The sequence below is a fragment of the Marmota marmota genome, unplaced genomic scaffold, assembly GCF_001458135.2.
Source record: "Marmota marmota marmota unplaced genomic scaffold, marMar, whole genome shotgun sequence".
Taxonomy (NCBI): domain Eukaryota; kingdom Metazoa; phylum Chordata; class Mammalia; order Rodentia; family Sciuridae; genus Marmota; species Marmota marmota.
In genome coordinates, this window is record NW_025999991.1 from 7,468,037 (window position 1) to 7,491,081 (window position 23,045).

Sequence of the window (23,045 nt, forward strand, 5' to 3'; positions counted from 1 at the left end):
CTCCCACGTCTTTCTGCCTCTGCCCCTCACGCAGGATGCAGAGCGCTGGTCTTCCTGCGCAGGGAGCAGAGGCACAGAACCATCCTGTCACAGGAATAACCCGAGTCACATGCTTTGCAGACCAGCTCATGAGCTTGGTTTCTGTCTTATTAAAATCCTTGAGCTTTGGAAATACAGTATCTGAGAAAGATGCAGGAGAAAGTGCGTTTCAAGATCCACCACCTCCGACTACTACGCTCCAGCTGACGTGGGTGGTAATCCAGGGTTGGATAACACCCTTCCCAGAGCTTTGGAAAGGTCAAAAGCCCAGAAGCAGCACGTATTTTGAATGTGCCCATCAACTTTAACAGGCTTCCTGTCTCCTGGCGCTGCTGCTGCTGCTGCTGCTGCTGGAGGGCGGCATGTTCCCTCCTCCACCCTCCTGGGCTGCTGGGGGAGCTCTGCCAGCACATCGACCTCCACCAGGACGAATTTGTGCAGGTAGGAGAAGCTGTGCTTCGGTGCATCAGTCACGCCCTCTGGGACCTTTTGTGCCAACAACTTGGCTCCATTGAAAATGCCTGTGACCCTGGGTTGAATTAAGATAACCATGGTCCATCAGGTCTGCGGAAGAGCTCCCTCCTGGCCACTGCTCCTGGAAAGGGCACTCTGTCCATCCCTGGTGCATTCATTTCAGCTGCCCCTGTAGAGATGACCAGCAACTCTGTGGGACTCTCTCTTGCTTTGGCCCCTCAGGTGGCCCACTAGCAGTGCCACGAGGCCCCTGGCGAGGTCCAGATGGAGCTGGGGTCCAGAGAGCCCTGGACAGTTGCTGTCAGCATTGTCTGTGGTGCAGTCCAGGGAGCACTGGGTCTCCTCTCTTATCACACCTGTGGGCACGTGGCACAGGCATATGGAGAAGGGGAGGAAGGAGGATGAGGAGGAAGGGAGAGAGGGGGCCAGGGAGCAGAAGAGGGAGGGACGAGTGGGTGACAAGGTGCAGGCACCTGCGGTGCCCACCCTCTCACTGGGTTGCTTCCCTCTCCCTTCCTTCTACTCTGCCTCCTGTGCCCTCCCTGGGCATCTGGCCATGTGACCACAGGCCTCCCCAAATGAGTGTTGTTGTTGTGCTCACCAGCCGGGGGTCCCCCACCCTGTGTCTGGCACATACATGATAGGCGTTCATTGGATCAGCCAAACCGGGGAACACTATCATGCAAACAGACGTGAAACCTTCCTGTTTCATGCTAATGGCACGAAACTGAATGTCCAGACCCCTCTTCCTGAGCTTGACCTTCGCATAATCCTTCTTTCTACAGGAATATAAACCTGCAGAAAGCCTGCTCGGATCTTCAGAACCCCAGCGGGGTTTCCAGAGTAGGTTGAAATTAACAGGGCTGGAGGCTGATTTGGGCTTTTGGCCACATTTCGTCCTGGCCTCTTCCAACACACTGAGGCCCACTCAGGGTGGAGAACCCCACAGCACCTGCTGAGGTTGCAGGTGAAAAATACAGAACACAGTTTTCCTTAAATAAGTTCCCTTAAAATAAAAGTGAAAGTGCACCCTCTAGGAAAGAGGGATCAAACTAAAATAAATTAGGAAGTAGAGTCAAGATTAAGTGGAGTCAAGATCAACCAGTCAAAATATGTGTAGCTTTCCATAAAACAATCCTGTCCCAGGATAAGCGGGTTGGGTTCCAGCACGGAATGTGAGAGGTCTGCACTAATGGCTCCATATTAGCTGGTGCTTACTGAATAGGGCAGCTGGTAAGTGCCAGGGACACGCTGGTCCTCTCGCAGTGTGACAGCTCGTGGCTATCGTTTCTCATGGTTAGGGAGCATCATTCTATAGGACAGATGAGAAAACTGAGCCTGAAAGAAGGGTTGTCAGAGCCCCGAGACTGGCACAGGCGGAGGTGGACCCGGCCGCACTGCCTCCCACCCTGGACCTCCACTGTGCCCCCTCGTGCTCTGTCCTAACCAGCGCCTCTGGCCTCTGGGTCTTGATTAAACCCGAGTGTGTCTGTCAGTTGCCTCTGAGTGTCACAGTGCACAGGACGTCGACACAGAAGAGCCGGGGACTAGTCAGTCCCTGCCCCTGAATCGCTTCCCCCCAAGGGAATATGGGATCCCCCCATGCTAATGCCCTCCCTGACTTTCCTCACAGACGCTGAAGGAGTGGGTGGCGGTGGAGAGCAATTCCATCCAACCAGTGCTTCATTTCAGACAAGAGCTCTTCCGGATGATGGCCATGGCTGCAGACAAGCTCCGGCGCCTGGGAGCCAGCGTGGAATCCAGGGACCTGGGCTCTCAGCAGGTGCCGGCGGGCGGGTTGCCCTCCAGTGAAGGAACCACTTCTGTGGCCACCGACCTTGCCTTCTTTGGCAAGAGAGGGGCTTACCCTGCTCCTCACCCCAACCCTCAGAGTGCTGATTCCCAGGAAGGAGGAAGCACCTTCCAGAGCAGGCCTGGGGCCGGGGTGGGGGATGAGGCTGAAAGCAAATGGAGGAGGCGAGTGAAGGTAACAGTGTTATGGAAAGGCCCCAACCCGCACCTGAGTGTCACATCTCAACTCACTTGTCCTTTCCCTTAAATTCATATGCAACTTTCTCCAAGGGTCATTCTCCAAGGGTCTCTAGGAACTGCATTATTTCTTCAAAATCATTGCTTTAAACTGCCATTTCAACCCTGATGGTGACCCTAAGCCCAAAGCCACCCATTCCTATGACAACCTTAAGCCTGATGTCACCCATTTCAATGACAACCCTAAGCTTGATGCCACTCATCCCCAATGACAACCCTAAGCTTGATGCCACTTATCCCCAATGGCAGCCCTAAGCCCAAAGCCACACAACTCCTAATGGCAATCCTAAATCTAAGCACCCAGTGCCACCTGCTCAGCATGAAGAACTTCAGAATTCTCCAAATTTTCCAGGATTCTACTTTAAGCCAGTTGTGTTCTAAGTTCTTATTGAAGAATGCATCCTACAAACTATACTGTTTGTCAGTGTGTACCTAAGGAAGTTCTTGGCTTTTAATTATGATTTATATTTTTATTAAAAGTGTCTAATGGGACCCATTTTAGAGATGGAGACAGTGAGGCTCAGAAAAATGACACAGGCCCTTCAGCAACCCAGGGACAGAACGAACAGATTCCTAACGTCATGTTCTGAGTCTTCTGGAAGGACCATGGAGGTTTTTAAACCATGTGATCCATCATCTTCCTGCAGCTGCCTAATGGCCAGAGTCTTCCCATCCCTCCTATCATCCTGGCTGAACTAGGGAATGATCCGAAGAAACCCACCGTGTGCTTGTATGGGCACCTGGATGTGCAGCCGGCTCAGGAGAGCGAGGGGTGGCTCACGGACCCCTACACACTGACAGAGGTGGACGGTCAGTGACATGCTGACTCCTCAGCACCCTGCTCATCTGTGGATAGAGCTTGCTCACAGGGGTTAAGGATTTAAAGTGTGACTCTTTCCCCAGGCTCCAGGTCTTTCAGTGTCATGAAGGGTGAATTGAAGAGGCCGAGGATATAGCTCAGGGGGAGAGCACTTGCCTAACACATAGGAGGCCCTGGGTTCAATCCCCAGCACTCAAAACAGCAACTACTAATAGAAGGGTGAACAGAAGCCTAGGGTGTAGCTCCATGCAGGAGCATTTGCCCAGCATGCACAAGACGCTGGGTTCCATAGTTGGTTCATTGGGGCTGATTTTCTTTCATTTGTGAAAGAAACTAAGAAGTTCTGTGTCCCTGCATAGGGCCCTTGGGTGCGAGGAAGACATTTATCTAGGTGACAACTTTCCTTTTTTTTTTTTTTTTTTTTTCAGTACAGGGATTGAACCCAGAGGTGCTCAACCACCCAGCCCAGCCCTTTTAATTTTTTAATTTTTTATTTTTGAGATGGGGTCTTGCTAAGTTGCTTAGGGCCTCACTAAGTTGCTGAGGCTGGTTCTGAGCTTGGGATCCTCCTGCCTCAGCCTGCCTAGCTCCTGGGGTTACAGGCGTGCACCACCACACCCGGCTTCCCTATCCTTTTTGTAAATTGAACTGTTTCCTTTCATTAGCACAGTATAATTATACATCGTAGCAGAGTTCAGTTTGACAAAATCATACATGCATGGAATTTAACTTACTCCATTTCAGTTCCTGGTTCCCCCTTCCCTCCCCTTCTGTCTCCCCCATTCTCATTCCTCTGCTGGTCGTCTTTTCACTGGTTTATTTATTTTTGACGGGTACTTTATAGACAAACATGCACATGGAATTAACTGGTATATTTACACATGCACATAGTGTGATGGTGTCAGATTCATCTGCATTTCCTCCCCTTTCCCATCCCTCCTCCCTCTCTATCTCATCCTTCTACTCCACTGATCGTCCCTTTATCTTTATGATATCCAGCTCCCTCTTTCCCCTTATTTTGCTCTAGTTTCTGCATATGAGAGAAAACATTGACCCTTGACTTTCTGAGGCTGGCTTATTTCACTTAGCCTGATGGTCTCCAGTTCCACCCATTGACCAGCAAATGCCATGATTTCAGTCTTCTTTATGGCTGAGTAAAGATAACAAGTATAACTTGTATTTTATACAGAAAAGAAGAAAGACTGCTAGAGACATACATACTTTTTCCCATTATCCTATCAATTGTAAATTCCCAGAGCACATGGCCACATCATGTGCTGCTCTGCAGAAACCTTGGCTTCCTTAACAAACTTACTGCTGAGGCCAGTGGAATCCATTTATTTAAAACTAGCCTATTCCACCGGACTAGCTGTTGACCGTATTGTACATAAGAAATCACACCTTGCAATTTCAGAGGAAGGTTTGTGCCTGGAATATTAGAAAGTATTGTTAAAATCATGACCCATGAAATCACATTGGTTTTTAACTCACTCAGCTTAGCAGAGGTGTCCATGCATCATTTTAAATTCTTTTTCTCCTATTTTAAAAGGGAAACTGTATGGACGAGGATCAGTAGACAACAAAGGCCCCGTCCCAGCTTGGATTCATGCTGTGAGCGCCTTCAGAGACCTAGAGCAAGTAGGTGGCCAGCTGCGCGGACCAGGGAGAAGAGGGTGGTGATGCCCACTGTGTCCCTCCTGAGCCTCAGTGTGTGACCTACTTCCCCCAGCATCTTAGGGGGTGGGCACTACTGTTACACCCTTCTACAGACGGGAGGAGGAAGGCTTGAGAACTTAGGGAACTTACTCGGAGAGGCCCAGCTGGTGCAGTGACGTGCTCTGAGCATGGGTTCCAGCTGCCTGTCAACCACATTAGAAATAACAGAAACTGTGACCAGCCTGTGGCCACATTACTATCTGCTGTGAAGCTGTGAATTGTCCTTTTCTAAACTGTCTTTTTTTTAACCTTATTTGCCTTCATATCATAGAGTATGATTTTTTAATAGATGTGTACATATATTTTTTTAAATGTGTTGGATATTTTGTAAGTGATCAAGGCAGAAATCTCTGCCACCTGACGTTCTGTCTGAATCCTGCCCCCAACAGCTCAGATTGGGGTTAGGAAAGGAAGGCAGGGAGCAGCTTTGGGGGGGTGAGCCCACTCTTTCTGGCCACTAGAGGGCATCAGTGGTGGGTGGAGGTTTGTGTCTTTTTTTGTTGTTTTGGTATCAGGGATTGAACCCAGGGACACTCGACCGCTGAGCCACATCCCAAGCCCTTTTTTTAATATTTTGGTTAGAGACAGGGAGTTACTTAGGGCCTCACTAAGTTGCTGAGGCTGGCTTTGAACTTGAGATCCTCCTGTCTCACTGTGATTACAGTTATGTGCCACCGCGCCTGGCTAGGTTTGGTCTTTAACTGTCTCATGCCATGCTCTCATAGGACGGTTTTGTCTTCAACCAGCGTTTCCTCATAAGGAATGTGCTTAGACTCCCACTGAGATCAAACCCAGCCATGTGGCTGTGGGCGGTGACTTACTCTCTCTGGGCCCTGAACTCTGTTCTGTAGAAGTGAGTCACTGATTTGAACTGTGCCCTTCGCTGCCACTTGACTGCACTCAGATGTGGCCTGTCTGGATGGTGCCAGCTGAGGCGGGGAGACTGGCCTCTTCACTCCCCACTCAGGGGATGTGGCCACCTGCTAGTGAGGACCTCTCCACTGTTGCAGGGCCAGCTCTGTGCTCAGGGAACCTGTGAGGAGAGGAGGTGGCCTCCAGGCCAGGAATGGCGTGGGAAAGGGAGGACACTCACCTCAGCTCCCAAGGCTCTCCCCAAGGAAAACCTCCTGCTAGCTGCTCCCTGGTGTTACAGTGGGAGATACCGAGCTCCAGGCCTGGCCAGAGGTCCTGGGGCTGAAGGGCAGGCTCCAGGCTCCTGGGGACTGCTGCCTCACCCTCATCCACCCAGGAGGACCTCCGGGACAGGCAGAGATGGCCTCAGCACTCAGGAGCCCCTCAGGGCTCTTTGGACCAGCTTCTCCTCTGCCCGCACCCAGCTCACTGGGTGCCCATTACAGAATGTTCCTGGATGTGCAGTTTTGACAGGAAGTCTGATGCCAGTGGTTTTTAAATGATGGGATTGATATTTTACACAAATATTCCAAAGTAGCTAATATTGCTGTTGTTCAGTGTGGTGTGGTCACAACGATGAGGCTCTGTGTTGGTTTCATGGGTGGTGGGACCTGCAGGGATTTAGATTTCACTTAGCATGATGGTCTCCAGTTCCATCCATTGACCATGAAGCATTTGTTCTGGTGCAGAAGGATTTTATGGTTTGGAGCTAACTTTAAGAATCTACAGCCTCTCTCCCTTCCCCTCATCTTACATTACTGATTGCATTAAGCACTTTCAACAAATAAATATTTAAGAAGAAAATGGGACCCATTTGTTGGGTTCATGGGCAAAAGAGAAAATGGCTCCATTCACAGAGCAAACCCCGCTGGCTTTTCCTGCACAGAAGGGAACTGGTACCCATTTCGGAAGCAGAGGAGGTTGGGGTTCAGCCTTGTGGGTCCATCTCGCCTGTGCTGGGGAGAGCTCAGAGGAGGGCTCAGTCTCGGGGCACCTTCCCACAGGGCGGGCCAACACAGGCCGTGTGGAGCAGCGAGCCCTGCCCAAGAGCTCAGGCAGAAAGCCCTGATAGCACCTCTCCCAAAGGAGGCCCAACAGAGCAGACGCCAGGGCTTCTCTCGCCAGAGTTTATTTTCTCCTGAGACATAAGCCAATGAGAAGGGAGGGGACCACTCACCCCTTTATCTCATGGAGAAAGGCAAGGGCAGTAATTAGAACATTTCTGCTGGGTCCTGCTGATCACTCCAAAGCTGTCTTTTTACCTGCTGCACCCACTTAACAGCCCTGAGCCGTGAATGTGGCTTCTCTCCACCCTCTTTTTCCTCACTCACCTGCCTTCCCTCCTTTCATCTGGATGCCGATGTTTATTTTAAAATCCCTATATAAAGGTTTGATTTGGTTTTTAAATTTCAATTCTGAAAATTACATAAATATAACAAAGAAAACACAGGAAATATTCACTACCTGTGGACCAGTCCCTGTTCTCTCTGAGCCTCATGTTCCTCATCAAGGGGAACAAGGAACAGTTGTCCTGAAAAGATTAACTAAAGAAACATGTGCAAAGGCTCTGTGGTAGGATCAGGCCCTTCCTGAGGGCCTGTTTTCTTCTTGCCTACAGAGAACTTAAACATACCTTACACCTCCTGGGGCTGTCTCACTAGTGGCAGAGTTGGTGTTAATATTCATATTTCATGGGTAGAGAACTGAGTGACCTAGAAGTGACATGTCTTAAGTTTCTTGAGGAACACAGCAGACCTAACCTGAACTTGACGGCTGGCCCAGTTGTCCCCCAACACTTAGTCACTATTGGTTTGGTTCATGTTTTATCAAATGTGACTTGCCAGCAAATTCTCAAGATTTCCAACTATATCTCAGTGATTGTGTGCTCTTGTGTGTTAATAAAGACCCTTTGAACATTTCAGAACTTCAGCACTACTTCTTGAGATGCTCAGAGGGATATTAACACGTTAAGTAAATCATTATACCCAAAGGCTCTTATCCAGCAGGATGACGAAGGTCACCTATGTTCTCACACACAGTCCTGCGTTTGTGGATCCCCCCAGGAGCCAGTCCACCCGAGGACTGAGGAGCATGCACGTGTGCGTGGATCATCCACACATGGTCCCTGTTCCAGTCCTCCCAGCCTTTGCTGTGCTCTAGCAAAAGACCTTGGTCTCCTCTCTTAATGCGGCTCTCTCTCAAAGATGTGAAGCTGTAAATTATACAGAGAAAAAGGATCAAAACTGGATGGGAAAGGGGGCATGTTGTAAAAATTTTAAAGGAGCTGTTCTGTGCCCTAATATTAACTAGAGAAAAACTCAAGCTCCTTTTCGCTGCAAGATCAAAGCCTTTGAATAAGTTAAAAGGCAGATTGAAATCATAGATGAAAAATAATAGACACTGGAAAAATTATCCTGAGGCTTAATAATCTTTCAAAAAAAAAAAGTTCTCATTTGCCATATGCAGAAATGTGAAGGCAGAGGGCGATTTGTAATCGAGAACTTTCTTCAAAAGTTCCTTTTGGGGAGAAGGAGGAAAATGCTGCCCTCCAGAGCTCAGTAAAGCTCGGTGCTGCGGATGCTGCTTTTTCTCTAGAAATTTCTTTCTCAATTCCATATGAGAGCATTAGTGGACAGGCCACATTGGAGAGATTCCCTAGGCCTCACCTAGCATTTCCCTCCACAATTTAGGTTAGAAGGTCTTCCTGTGAACAGAGATGCTGGAAAGGCAAATGGTTCGTATGTTGAATGTAAACAAGAATTCAATGAACCCAAGTTGAATACAAATGAATCCTGGATGTTTAAACTGTGGGCAGGGCATGCAGTGGTTTCCTTCTCTGTGTACCCAGGATCTCCCTGTGAATTTCAAGTTCATCCTTGAAGGGATGGAAGAAGCTGGTTCTGTTGCCCTAGAGGAACTTATCAAAAAAGAAAAGGACCGGTTCTTCTCCAGTGTGGACTACATCGTGATTTCAGATAATCTATGGCTCAGTCAGACGAAGCCCGCGCTCACTTATGGGACTCGAGGGAACAGCTACTGCCGCAGTCCGGCTGCAGCAAAATAACCNTGCCACCTGACGTTCTGTCTGAATCCTGCCCCCAACAGCTCAGATTGGGGTTAGGAAAGGAAGGCAGGGAGCAGCTTTGGGGGGGTGACGAGCAACTTGTGTAGATTGATACAGCAGGAGAAAAGTTATGCAATATCTTTTTTTGTTGTTGGTCTCCATTTTTTCCCCTGCTGAGTAGGAAGCAAGTGCACCTGCAGAGAAGTGACAGTCTGAAGTGGTTGCCATGGGGATGGGAAGAGGACCCACTAGAGCAAGAAGCGCCAGGCAGTGTTAGGGTGGGTGGCACCTGTCCCTGGATACCTTGCCACATCTGTGCTCAGTAGCTAGGGCCAGAAAAGGCCCAGGAGGGTAAGGTTGACCTAGGTGAGGGTGTTCCAGGTGGGTGTGATAGAGGGCAGAGGGAAGCAAACCAAGGTGTGGGCCCAGAGAGGTGATATATCGTGGCATTTAGGTTAAGAGGGGAAGATAGACAGGAAATAAATAGGTTGGAAAATCTTGGAAGTGTCAATTAACTGAATATCCTGATGAGGACCAAGACCATTGGTAGTAAAGCAACGTGGAAAGAGAAGGGGGGGGGAGAAATTGGGATCAGAAGGAAGGACGAGGCAGCTTCAGGTTTTGGAGATGACACTATAAACTCCAAAGTGCTCTAGTTAGTGTTACTGCCTAATAAAATAAAGTGACCAAACGGAAGACTCTTCTGGCAGCACATTAGGGATGGATTGGAGCAGGAGAGGACCAACTGGTCAGGAGGCACAGGAGGGAAGGTAATGAAGAGACAACTTCAAAATCCAACTGGTAGCTGATTGGGTTTGTGTACATAGGAGGAATCAAGCTGGTAGGATGTAATTGTAGGAGAAGATGTTGAATTCACTTCTGAATCTACCGAACTTTAGAAACTAGAAGCAGTGTCCCACTCAAGTGGAATGCACTGTAAGCAACCAAAACTTTCAGATCTGGGCTTAGATAAAAGTCAGACTTCCAGCAAGGAGTATGGAAAAGATGGAGACAGGAGATGATATCTGGGAGACCTCCAGGTACAGAGGAAGAAGCAGTCAAGGGTGGATCTATAGAGGTGGGAGGAACAACAGGAATTATTAGAAGAGACAGCAAGAGAATCGCCTACAGGCAGGAAGGGACTAAAGAGAAGAAAGTTCCTCAGAAACCAAGGGAGGGGGATTCTTCAGAGGTGATTGGCAGTATGGGCTGAAGCCAAAAAGAAGTCAGCTGTAGAACATCAACGATTTGGCCGAGGAGAACCTGGTGATCCTGGTGTCAGTGGAATAGTAGGGGAATGAAGTCAGCCTCAGGGGATTCAGGAAAGAGTGGGAAATGCAGAAGCAGAGAGTGGTAGAGTCTCCAAGTTACATGACTGAGAAGCACAAGCAGCGTGGTCAGGTCTGAAGGTCACCTCGCTGAGTCCTGAGGGGCACCACTGGGGCAGGCCTTCCACCAGGCAGGACCCAGCGGGTAAGTCCATCCTTCTCTTTTACCTGTTTCCCAGGTGAGATGCAGAGATCAAGATTTTCATTCAGGAACCTTTGGTGGTATCCTCAACGAGCCAATGGCTGACTTGGTGGCTCTTCTCGGTAATGCCTTATTGCATTTCCCCGTTTAAGCATCAAATAATCTAATCAAATTCGGTTCCCTTTGACTTTCTTCACCTCCCCTTCAGTTTCTGAACCAGCTCTGAAGTGGGTGTGGTACACAGAGACACCGCCGTCTCAGCTCTCTCCCCTGGGCCGCGTATTCCCCAGGCACAGATCAAGACCATGCCATTTCTTCTCATGGATCAAACTCCTTTCCTTTATTGGGCATTATGACACATCCAGCCGCATGTAAGGAAAACAGTGCAGAGACCACAAGGATCAGGAGACCGAGACCAGCTCTGACTCCCACTGAGGCTTCCCACACATGGGGTGGGGGGGCGGCGGTCCCAGGTTCCACCTCAGCAGAGCAGGCATGACTTTTTGACTGCAGATGACTCAACAAAATGATGACCAAAGGGAGAGCCATCTCACAGGTGAGGCCCTTGACACTCTCCCAGCGGCCTCTTGTGTCGCACCACAGGTGGGGCTATGGCAGCCCGCCCCCGGCCCAGGGGGCCACGCGTCAAGCAGGCGGGTTCTGGACGGTTGTGACTAGTTGTGTGCCTGCTCTGCCACAGACCAGTTCCGTGACGTTGGCAAGCTACTTGAGTTGTCGAGGTTTTGGTTTACTCACCTGCCAACAAGCATGATCATGGACTTGCCTAGTAAGTGTGTTTTGAGGGAAGAGATTCCCCGAGATCACTTCCTGTGGTGGCCGGAACGGGATGTCTGCAGGAGACTACTGATCTGCCAGCCTGAGGGAGCAGCTCTGACCTTCCCAAGGACCCTAGAGATGATGCCAAGCAGGCCAACCTGCTCGGCTTCATTTTCCAAGGTTGCTGTGGCCCCGACTGGCACAGGGATGCCTGTATGTTGGCTGGCAGCACCCAGCATGGACCACTGCTGCCCGTCTTTTGTGGGCAGGCTGATATGTGTAAGCAGAAGGTTTTCCTCAGGAAGCCCATCTGTTCAGGCTTGATCCCGTGGCGGCTCTTCCCTGCATCAGGGCTGCCCAGGGTGGATTCTCTGGAAGCCCAGGAGGCTTCAGCTTCAGGACCCTCTCTTGCTGGCACTGTGAGGCACTCCTGGGCATCAAGACTGTTTCCTGTGGGCAGTTTTCAGGTCAGCATGGTCGACCTCCTGAGAATTTCCACCCCCATTGGTGGAGGTAGCTGCAGAGACTCCATCAGTCCCCATCAGTGCAAAGTGAGCAGGAGGGGAGGGGTCAACTCTTGATCGAGCCAACACACTTGGTGTGAAAGCGCTGGGTGAGAACTAGCAGGGGCAGAATGATTTCTGCCGAGCACGGACATTAACCTTTCCTTGTTTCCCAGTCACCAAAGGAGAAAAGGACCCAGCAGCACCTCACAGCTCTCCCTAGTCAGATTTCTCTGCAAGTGAATTAGAGGGAAAGGAAAGTGAGGAAATGCTATATGTCCACAGGCACCGTTCCCAAGCTGGTAGTTGGAGAAGGGCTGTGCTGCATCCTGAGAAAAGGGAATCATGATTTAAAGTGAAGCTGCTGACCACTTGTTGGGAAAGATGGTCCTGTGCAGATCCCACACTGAGGACATGGCTGCCACCCTCACAACTGGCAGAGTTGGGCAGCACCAGCTGCAGTGTCAGGGCAGACGTCACCGTTCAGGTTCATAGTATGAACATGAGCATCCTGGCTCCTGGGGGCACTCTTGTCAAAACACTGCCAGGTTCTGTGTCGTTTTTGGCTACAGGGACTATGCCCTTGGTGTCCACTCATCCTTCCAGGTTTAGCTGACAGCCATGTGGCCTCATTGGCCTCCTGGTGACCCCGGTGCTCCTGTGTAGGTCATTCCCTGTTATGGTTTGCATGTGAGGTGTCCCCCAAAAGCTCCCATGTGAGACAATGCAAGAAGGTTCAGAGGAGGAATGATTGGGTTGTGAGAGTCTTGACCTAATCAGTGAATCAGTCCCTGATGGATTAACTGAGGGGTACCTGAGGCAGGTGAGCTGAGGAGGTGGGGCTTTGGGCTGTGGCTGGGGTGTCTATTTGTATCTGGCGAGTGGAGACCTCTCTCTGCTCTGACCATCACGTGAGCCGCTTCCCTCTGCCACACTCTTCTGCACTGATGCACAGCCTCACCTTGAGCCTGAGGAATAGAGACACCTTCTATGGACTGAGACCTCTGAAACTGTGAGCCCCTAAATAAACTTTTCCTCCTCTAAAGTTGTTTTGGTTGAAACTTTTAGTCACATCAGCGAAAAAGGTGACTAAAACATTCCCCTTCAGAGCTCCCCTCCTTGACCCCATGAACCCTGGGCCTGGGTCTCCAGGCTGGACCGTGGGCAGGGTCTGTGTCTTAGGCCTTTCCACAGCTCTGCCCTGACCTAGGACACAGGAGGCAGAAATGCCCTAGGGAAGACTGGTGATTGCATTATTGGTGGTGTTTTGATGGTATTGGTGACAAAGAGAGAAGGTAGGCAGCAAAGCCTTAGCAGCCAGTCCCAGGCCCTCGGCACCTAACTTCTTTAGACTTGAGTCTCACTGAGGGGTTGGGATGGCTTACTCGATATACAGTGCGTCCACTGGGTCAGCAGGGGTGCTGTAACACAGGACTCACAGCACAGTGGCCTGCGGCACATCCTGTAGCACGGTCACAGAGGGAACATAAGTCTGGGGATGCGCAGTGGGACCAGGAGAGGGGCAAGGAGGGGTTGGTGGAAATGGTGGAATTCCTTCCCTTCCCATTCTGCTGCCTTGGAGACTCAATCCTCAGGCTGAGCATCCTGTGACATTCTCAAGGTGCCGGGAAGCCCACTGCTCACACAACCCCTGCCTGTGGATTCCGGCACGCATTCTCCTGGCTTTTCTGTGTCGACACAGAGCCCAGAACCCTGGCCACCTATCTGCTCATGTGGTTCACGTGGTTCCTCTGTGGTCAGAGATGGTGCCTCATTGATGGAAGGCAGGGTCTTGTGTTTCTGCACGTCCTAGCCTTGACCAGTAACTAGGTGTCCATGCACAGGTGGCTCAGGGGCTGAAGATGAGTTTGTGACTGCTCACCTGAGCTAATATCTTAAAACGTAGTTTTCTCTGTCATGTTCCTCCCCCAACATGGTCTTGGAATCACAGTGAGAATATGAAATGTGTCATTTGTGAAGTGCCTTTACTTGAATAAAAGTCCCTAGATGAATTGAGGGTGAATGTAGCTGCCCCGAGACATTTTTGTATTATCTATATCAATCTATTTCCTGGTTGAATATTATCTTTGATAGGTGTTTTCTCCAGACAGTGAGCAATATTTACTAAATCTCAGCATGTGCTTCCTTCATAGATATTTGTTGATGGTTTTTTATTCTAATTGATCCCCAAACTTTTTAAAAAATATTTTTAGTTGTAGATGGATATAATACCTTTATTTTGTTTATTTAATTTTTTTTATATGGTGTTGAGGATTGAACCCGGTGCCTCACACAAGCTAGGCAAGTGCTCTACCACTGAGCCACAACCCCAGTGCCCCCACCAAACTTTTTAATAAAGAGCAGTTTAGTGTATATACTTATTTAGAATAAAGTATTTTGTATTCGTCATGGAGTAGACTTCAAGGATATTATGCTTTTGATTAAAAAGAAGTATTATATAATTTATGGGGGTGTAGGGAGAGAGTTGAGAAGGGATGATAGAAATTTTCAGTTTTTCATATTTATGCATATATATATGTACATATATACATATGTATATATATTTTAAAATATTTTAAATGAACACATTACTTTTGAACTCAGGATAAGAGAATTTGAAAATTAACCTTGTTTATGATACAAACAATATAGTTGAGAACTTGCACTTGACACAGGTGAGCCTCATCTGATTTAATCTATTGCAGACCCATGATTCCAGCCCTGCATTTGATCAGATGGACATAATAGCACGCTTGACTCTGGCTGAGTGATCAGCTTTTTCCTCTGACCATTACCTCTTGAGTATAATCGCTGCCAGTGGCTTTGGCTAAGTGGATCGGGGACAGTCAGGAGGCCAGCTGCCACCCAGGAGAGCTGTTGCCTGGTTCACTCCAGTGGCACAACATCAGCACAGTCATCATTTCTACCTGCTTTGTTTTCTCTGTGCATTTTGTAGGAAGCCTGGTGGATTCCTCAGGTCATATCCTGATCCCTGGAATCTATGACCAAGTAGCTCCTCTTACAGAGGAGGAAAAAAACTATATGAAGCCATTGAAATGGACCTAGGAGAATACCGGAATAACAGCCAGTTTAGGAAATTTCTGTTTGATACCAAGGTATGGCAATAAGCCACATTTCCCACTGTGTAATTAGCACCAAAGGGTGCTAATCTGCAGATATTAGAACCTAGTGATGCTGGTTCCTAGGCAGATCTGGACTTTCACAGCTCTTTCCTATGCTCTGGACCAACCAGTCCTGTTTCTGGGATCCAGTAGGCATTGGATTCAGGCACCCAACCATGAATAAGGACTAACTACACATGCTTTTCCAAGGTAGTTTACTAACTTAAATCCAAGCCAGCCTGCAGCCGGGCTGCTGAGATTGGGAAGAACCTGAGTCTGCTCCAGCTCTAAGGCTAACATGCATCCTGCCAGCCCTACCCCGGAGCCGCAGGGACTGATCTGCAGGGCAACACTGCTTCCTCTGTGCCCTTGGGAAACCTGGACCCCCAGCCGTGGTAACTGGCCAACTTAGTTTAGATTTTTGTTGTTTTGGTTTGTTTTCTCCTTCTCCTCTCTTTCTCTTTAAAATACTTACTAAGGTGTTTGGTAGCTATGGCTGATTCCTGGGGAAAGTACCAAGAGGGCAAAAACATGCTGGAAAAAAGTGGGAGCGTTCATTGGTATGAAGTGTATCTCTTCCTCCAGACTAAGCCTGTGGTGCCACAGCTGAAGAGGAAGGTGGCTCTGACTCTGAAGAGGCCTTTGAGGTCTTCTGAATGATTGTGGGACACAAGTGATCACTATCATGATAGTAGATAGAAATTTATAATTGAATCAAATTTTTGAAAAGGCTCTTTATTGCCTATTAACAGCTAACTACAGAACCTGGGCAAAGAGAGGACCTTGGTAGTGGGTGGCGTTGTGGGCAAGGGAAGGCCACAGAGGAAGAGGAGCCCTGTGTCCTGACAGAAGTCCGTTTGTGTTGCTGCTGCGGACATAGCTGAATTAGGTGCTGATTAACTCGACCGAGTGGGTCTCGGACACGCAGGTGCTGCTGGGACACACCCAGTGTTCTTGGATGCTTTTATTTCCATTTAGGAGGAAATCCTAATGCATCTGTGGCGGTACCCATCTCTTTCTATTCACGGAATCGAGGGTGCGTTTGATGAGCCTGGAACTAAAACAGTTATACCTGGCCAGGTGATAGGAAAATTTTCAATCCGTCTAGTCCCTCACATGAACATGTCTGTGGTGGAAAAACAGGTAACAAATGTCCCTTGCTACTCTGCCTGTCAGTTCCTGAGTCCCACACACCACAGTACAGTGAGCAGTCGGTTGTTACCAGGGAAATATCATTTTTCTAACGAAAGAGCTGGAACAAATGTCAAGAACCAGCATCAGCCTTATTTGGTAAACATCTTGTTCCTCAATTATACACAACTATAGCTGTGTGATAAATAACCATTTGGAGTTGTGGTGATGGGAAATTTTTAAAAATTAGATGGGAGCTATAAAGGCAAGACTGGTTCTGCCTGTAGATGGAGCAGTAACTGCCCATGGTAGGATGCAGCCAGAAAGCTCAGGCCCAATCGTCACTTTTCCCATGATGTCTGAAGTCAACAGTTTGAAGCAGCCATTTTAATGAAGATATCATTTGGAAGGAGTGATATGTCTAAGTTACCAATCCATCATCACTTTACCTCCAGTGAGTTCAACAGAGAGTGGAGAAGCCCCAACCTGACCCTCAGTGGCTCTTCTTCCCATCATCCTCTTCCACTGTCTGCTCGGCACTGATCACGTTCCCTGTGCCCAGGGTGCATGGCCCCTCTTTCTACAGCTGCACCCCCAGGGCCAGGTCTTCTGTGGCTTGTCCACAGCACCTGGACAGTCCTGGGTGTGCCTGGGCATGCCAGGGACACTACACATTTGCTGAAGGAGTGACTGGAGGGGACGTTCAGGATGGCCTTCCCTGGGAGGAAAGAGCCTCAGGGAGGAGGTGCTGAACTGTCTCCTTCACAGTCTGGCTTGGCATGGACCCCTTTCTTCAGAAAGTTCCCCAAATATTCACTAGAATGCTAATCGATCCCCACACAAGGACATTCCAATCGAGCAGTTGTATCATGTTTCACAGTTTTCTCAGAAGTTACTAGAACACCACTAAAGTATCAGACGCTGTGGTAAGAATGGGGTGGGGACAGGCGAGGGGCTTGCAGGGAGAGGGGAAGGAGGGGAAGAGCCAAGTGCAGCCCGGGGTGGAGCCCAGAGCCTCTTCTCAGGGCTGAGAATCCTACCCTCTGTGTGGTACCCTCTGGAGTTCCCCGTGTCAGGTTGGGATTTCAACTAATTCTTGAATGGGAGACTTTGTCCCCTGGGTGAGCGGAAACTGACGTTCTCTCTTACGGTGGAAACATTGCCTTCTAGGTGAAGCAGCACCTTGAGGACGTGTTCTCCAAAAGGAACATCTCTCACCGCATGGCCGCTTCCATGACACTGGGACTTCAGCCATGGATTGCAAACATCAACGACATGCAGTATCTCGCAGCAAAAAGAGCCATCAGCAGAGGTGGGACCTTAGATGTTCTGACTTGCCATTTTACAGTGGAACCAGGGGGTCCTGCCTGTGGGACAGTGGCTCAGCAGGCACTTCTGAAACTCAGGGGTTGACTCTCCTTTGCATCTACCACCTATTATTGAAGGTGCACTATGCACAGAGTGCTTCCTATCACTGTCTCAAGCGATCCAACTGCCTTCTCCATTTCACACAGGGGGAAATTAGGGGTTAAAGAGACTACGTAACTTGTTGAAGGGCACATATCTCAGTGGCAAAGCCAGGGTACCAGTTCAAATCTGGAGACCTGAATTTTAGGGAAAATGAGGGCCCAGAAAAACTTGAAACCCTCTTGATGCAAAGATCATGGAAATATTGGCCCACATACAAAAATCCTTTCAAAAACAGACTAACTCATATGAAAGAAGGAAAATTCTTTGAGTTACAAATGAAAGAGAAACCACAATCTGGTGGAATAGGCTAGCAGACATACTGCCCTGTGGGCCTCTGCTCTCCCTGGGCAATAAGAGGCCAGCGCTGTGATAGCCTCAGGCCAGCAGGAAGCAGGGAGTTGGACATAAGCCCCCTGCACAAAGATCAGAATTCCCTCAGAGCCCTGTTCAACTCTGTGTGTTGCAAGCTTGACCTTCTGGTTTGTGTTCTGGATGAAAACAGAGTCTCCCCTGAGAATTTCTAAGCATGGACCCATTCCCAAATATGTTGTCTTTCATTTCTGCTTTGGGTGTGGTCTAGTTCTTCCCAACCCCACAGGTGGACCTCCTGACTGATGCAAACACCAGACTGCCCTGGAGAGACACAGCCCCCCGGGGGGCCATGAGAGATATCCAGGGAAGGGCTTCCTGGAGATGGACTTGTTGTATAAAGTCAAAACCCAGGAGAAACCCAATGCCAGTCCATCCAGCTCCGACCAGTGATCTCACAGGCCTCGATACTTCTCCCTCCGGAAGGCAGCATGGTTTCGTTTGGCATTTCCTTGGTGGTGCTTATTTTAATTCTATGTTCTTCAAAGTCCTGGGCAAGACATATATATGATGGGACAAGCAGAGGGAATATGCCTGGGCTTTGGATGCCAGGACAGGAGGAAGAAATATCTAGTCTCGTTGGTTTCTACTGCAAGAGGGACAACCTGCCAATTATAGCAAAATGGGGGCCCCTAAACATGGGGAGAGTTTTGGGTGTCCCCTAAAGAAAGCTGGGCAAACACTGGCAAGTGTTAATATAGATCTATAGCACAAAGCTATAGGTGGGGCCTGAGGCTACACTACTCGGAGAGGTAGAGCTGCAATTTAGAACCCAGGGCTCACTGCAGTCCTAATTCCCCAATGGTATTATCAGTTTAAGAGACATAGCTATGAAAATTAGAGAACCAGTCCAACACTTAGAGCCATATTTCTCTACATCGTAATTCCTACTGCCTCAATTTAGCAGGTATTTTATTAATAAAAATTGAGAGAGAAGAGGAAGAAGAGTTAGGAAGGTGAGAAGTTGAGCACTATGCCAGCTGAATAGAAATGTGTGTTTGAAATGTCAAGGTTAACAGCCATGAAAAGATCCCACATGCTCATGATGAGTGCTCCTTTTGGTCAACTATGTGTGACCCAGTTCTGCTGAGAAGGCACATCACTTAATTCACTTTCACACCTTGCTTTGTGATTAAGAAAGAGGTAGCATATTCTCTTTCATTTCTTTGTTTTAGATTTTATTGCCAGTCAATCACAGGTAATTTGTTCTCTGAGCTAGAGGGTTTGAAGTCATCTCTGTCTAGAACTGAGGGTAGCAGTTGAAACTATTTGATGTGATCCTTTGAAAACTGGGAGAAACACTGTGACATTCAAGTGAGAGTGGAGGACAGATATTTGTTTGTATATCTGTTACAAAAAAAATTACCCAAGAAAGTCCCACTTCCATAATATTTAGTTCATGAAGAAACTCTTAAAGTGGGCACATTATCTTGCGTCTTGCCAACAATTCATGACCTCTTCCAATGACAAGAAAATACCAGGCCATCCCAAATTGAGGAGCATTTTACCAAACAACTGATCAGTGGATTCTTAAAGAAGGTCAAGTTCACAAAAAACAACAAAATATTGAGAAATGGTCACAGGCTAGAAAAGATGAAGGAGAAGCAATAATAAAACACAGTGTGGGATTCTGCACTGGGTGCTGGGAGGAAAGACGGTGGGATCTGTGAAGTTTGGAGCATGGTTCAGGACAATGACAGTTTCCGGGTCTTGATCATTGCACAACAGTTGTGTGTATTAACATGCTGGAAAAGCAGAGTTAGGGATATATGGGACTGCTTTCTGTACTATTTTTATAATTTTCTAAATTCTGAACTTTTTAAAAATTAGTTCAAACAAATTCAAAAAAAGTTTTTTGAGTATGTAATTGTAAAGAAGGAATCCACAGGTTTCTTCTTGACTGCTTCGTTCATTTTAGAACACAAGTAGCTGATATCAAGGAGCTTACTTACCCTGGCCCAAATCTAATGTTAAAAATGAGAAAGGAAAAAAAAGAAAAAGAAAGATAAAGCAAATATCCCATTTGAGGTTAGTAGGGTCAGTCCTGTTATATATTCCACTGCCTTCTCTTTCTTGTGTTTCAGTGTTTGGAACAGAACCAGATATGATGCGGGATGGGTCAACCATTCCAATAGCCAAAATGATCCAGGACCTCATTCAAAAGAGCGTGATGATGCTTCCACTGGGGGCTGTCGATGATGGGGAACGCTCTCAGAATGAGAAGATCAACAGGTCAGCAGGTCCCTGTGTGGACTGGGTCCTGCTGCACAAGCCCAGGGGTGCATGTGGTCAGGCCCCTTCTCCTTATGTGACAATGGGAACCCCATATGGGGTGGCTTAAGCATCAGACATTCGTTTTCTCAGTCCTGGACGCAAGGAAGTACTGGGTGAAGGTGCTGGTTGATTGGGTTCCTGGTTAGGGCTCTCTTCCTGGCTTTCAGACCACTGCTTTCTTCCTGTGTCCTCACGTGTTGCAATAGAGGGGCAGAGGAGAGAGAGTGCCAAGGAGCCAGTGAGCTCAGGTCTCTTCCTCCCTCCAAGGGCACCAGCCCTGGGGATTAAGTTTCACCCTGCTGACTGCAATGACCTTTATCATTTGCTCTAAGGTCCCACTTCCAAATACAGTCACATTAGGGGTTAGGGCTTCAACAAGAGAATTTTTGGGGTCATGACATTCAGTCCATAACAAAGAATATTTAGGCATGTTTGACACAAACCTCCTAAGTCTCCTATACTAGTAAGAAACAAGAGCATGTGTGGTTCTGATATCCATGTCGTGTCAATAATAAAAAACCAAGGAAAATGAACTTTTTTTTTTTTTTTTGGATTTGGGCCCAGGACAGATTCCCATCTTCTTAATAATAATGCCATTTCGACACAGGAATCATCAAGTGCCTTTCATTCTGCGATCTCAGTATAGTGTCCAACACTTTAGATTGAATTTAAAATATCAATCTTCCTGTCTAAATGGTACAATACTTTTCTTCCTTTGTTTGGTCATTATAACAAAGTTTCTCTTTGTTTTTTCTTTTGTTAGGTGGAACTACATAGAGGGGTCCAAGTTATTTGCTGCCTTTTTCCTGGAGATTGCTAAGCTACATTCAGGACAGTAGAAACTTCCAGTACTACCTGACCCACTGACAGATCCCCTCTCACACCCCTTAGCAGAGATGACATCTGAACATCCAAAGAAATGTTGATCCAGTCAATTATGTTTCCCCTTTCATTTGAAATGCCTTGGGACCTTTGAACCAAGAATACAATATTTAGGAGACAATGGAAATTGTTTAACATGTGATTTATTTATTTATTTATTTATTTTTAAACATATTTATTTATTTATTTATTTTTTTAGTTATTGGCAGACACAACATCTTTGTTGGTATGTGGTGCTGAGGATCGAACCCGGGCCGCACGCATGCCAGACGAGCGTGCTACCACTTGAGCCACATCCCCAGCCCCTAACATGTGATTTAAATCACTCACCTTTCCAAAGTCCCAGCTGCCTTCACCTTCATTTCTCTGAGTCCTGTGCAGTAGTTCCAGGACAGTTCTTCAGTGAGTTAGACTCTCACCTTGCAATACAATGGGCATAATCCCTCCACTTTGCTTTCTAGGTTCTGAAACACCCAGGACACATAATTGTTCCACCCAGTGATTGTTAGCACTTACATCACTGTTGCTCTGCCCACAGTTTCCTTTTCTTATTAATAAAAATGTTGATCTCCACCACTGACTACCATGATTTCCCTGTGGGTTCATTTTTAGAGGAGTTACTAAGGCCTGGTGCTGTATTAACCCCTTTCCTCCCCTTCATTTATTTTCTCTTGCTTTGTGAAAAGTTCTGAAGCTGAAATGATTAAGATTCATACCCTATGCCATTTGGGATTCCATGTGCAAAGAAGAGTTTTTCTCTTATTCTAAGCTTCTTTATCTTCACCATGATTGATGCCGTCTAATCAGCTCCCCTGCGTCATAGTCTTCCCACCCTGTCAGTAAAGGTTCTCTCTCTAACTTTTGCACACAAGTACATTCACCATAGCAAACTCAACCCTGATGGAATTTCTCTCACTCCATTGGAATTTTACTCAATGACTACATTTAAATTGCTCAAAGCTTTTAATAGCATCAGTTTTAGATAGAGAACTAATCAACCCTGACATCAGTAATACATTCTAAATTTAAAGCCATCACCTAATGCAGCACTCATTAATCATTTTAGTTAACCATCTTGTTTGGCTTGATTGGGTTTGATGATGTAAACACAAAAAAGGAATGTAATTTTTATAGTCAAATATATGTAAATAAATCAATTCAATATTTATAAATTATTTAAATCACATTAATGGTGAAGAATTTAAGGGTTTATTTAAAAAGTTTTTCTTTTGTGATTCCAAATAAAAACAAAATATAACACATTTTCCTTCAATTTTTTCCATATCTCTGTTGGTTCTTTAAATGTAAGTTTTAAAGCTTGCTGCATCACATTAAAGATGACTGGGCCATGTGGTCAGTGACTCAGTTTATCCTGACCTAGTGACAGAAATGGGATTGAACTAGGAATATCAGTCTTTTCAGGGAAATTTATCAAGGATTCCAGTTACGGTTTGCTTTGGAAGCAGAGAACTTCCAACTGCCATACCTTTTCTGATCAACCCTGCCTGCTATTTTGTGATATCATGCACAGTTTGTGCTCTCCAGATTATGCTGTGCTTTGTGGTATTTTAGGTTCTGTTGGACCTACCTGAGGTATTTTACATTGTGTCTGAGGACTAACAAAGCAAAAGATTTATGATATCAATTTATGTTTTGTAAAAAAAAGTGTTTATATTGATCAACTGACAAAAGTTCATTATAAAATATGTTATAACCATTTCTGGGCAATGTAATATCCATTTGATGAAGTCATTAAACAATAATTTGTATTTACTTATTCCTGTTAAATCTCTGAGACCAGCAGTGTCTCTGTTAATCATTCAATCACCAGGAAAGAAGGGAAGGAGGATAGTTAGTTATTGAGTGTGTTGAACCTGGAAGATTCAAACCCTGGAGTGTCAGAGTCCAAAGTTCATGTTTTGCTGCCACCCAGGATCAGGATGGGTCTCCCTAGTTCTCCTTTCCTGTTTTTC

General features: G+C 47.1%; 1 protein-coding gene across 1 annotated transcript; it reads left to right on the forward strand.

Moving 5' to 3' along the window:
* The first annotated feature begins 189 nt into the window (after positions 1-189).
* On the forward strand, positions 190-21,208 carry Cndp1 (carnosine dipeptidase 1). Its single transcript, XM_048806704.1, is given in 14 exon segments — positions 190-201; positions 351-415; positions 417-480; positions 2,147-2,296; positions 3,210-3,372; positions 4,932-5,020; positions 8,859-9,059; positions 10,582-10,666; positions 14,781-14,861; positions 14,864-14,940; positions 15,925-16,098; positions 17,257-17,389; positions 20,001-20,148; positions 20,954-21,208. Coding segments are annotated over 14 exon segments (1,518 nt in total). The 3' UTR covers positions 21,030-21,208.
* Positions 21,209-23,045: the final 1,837 nt, after the last annotated feature.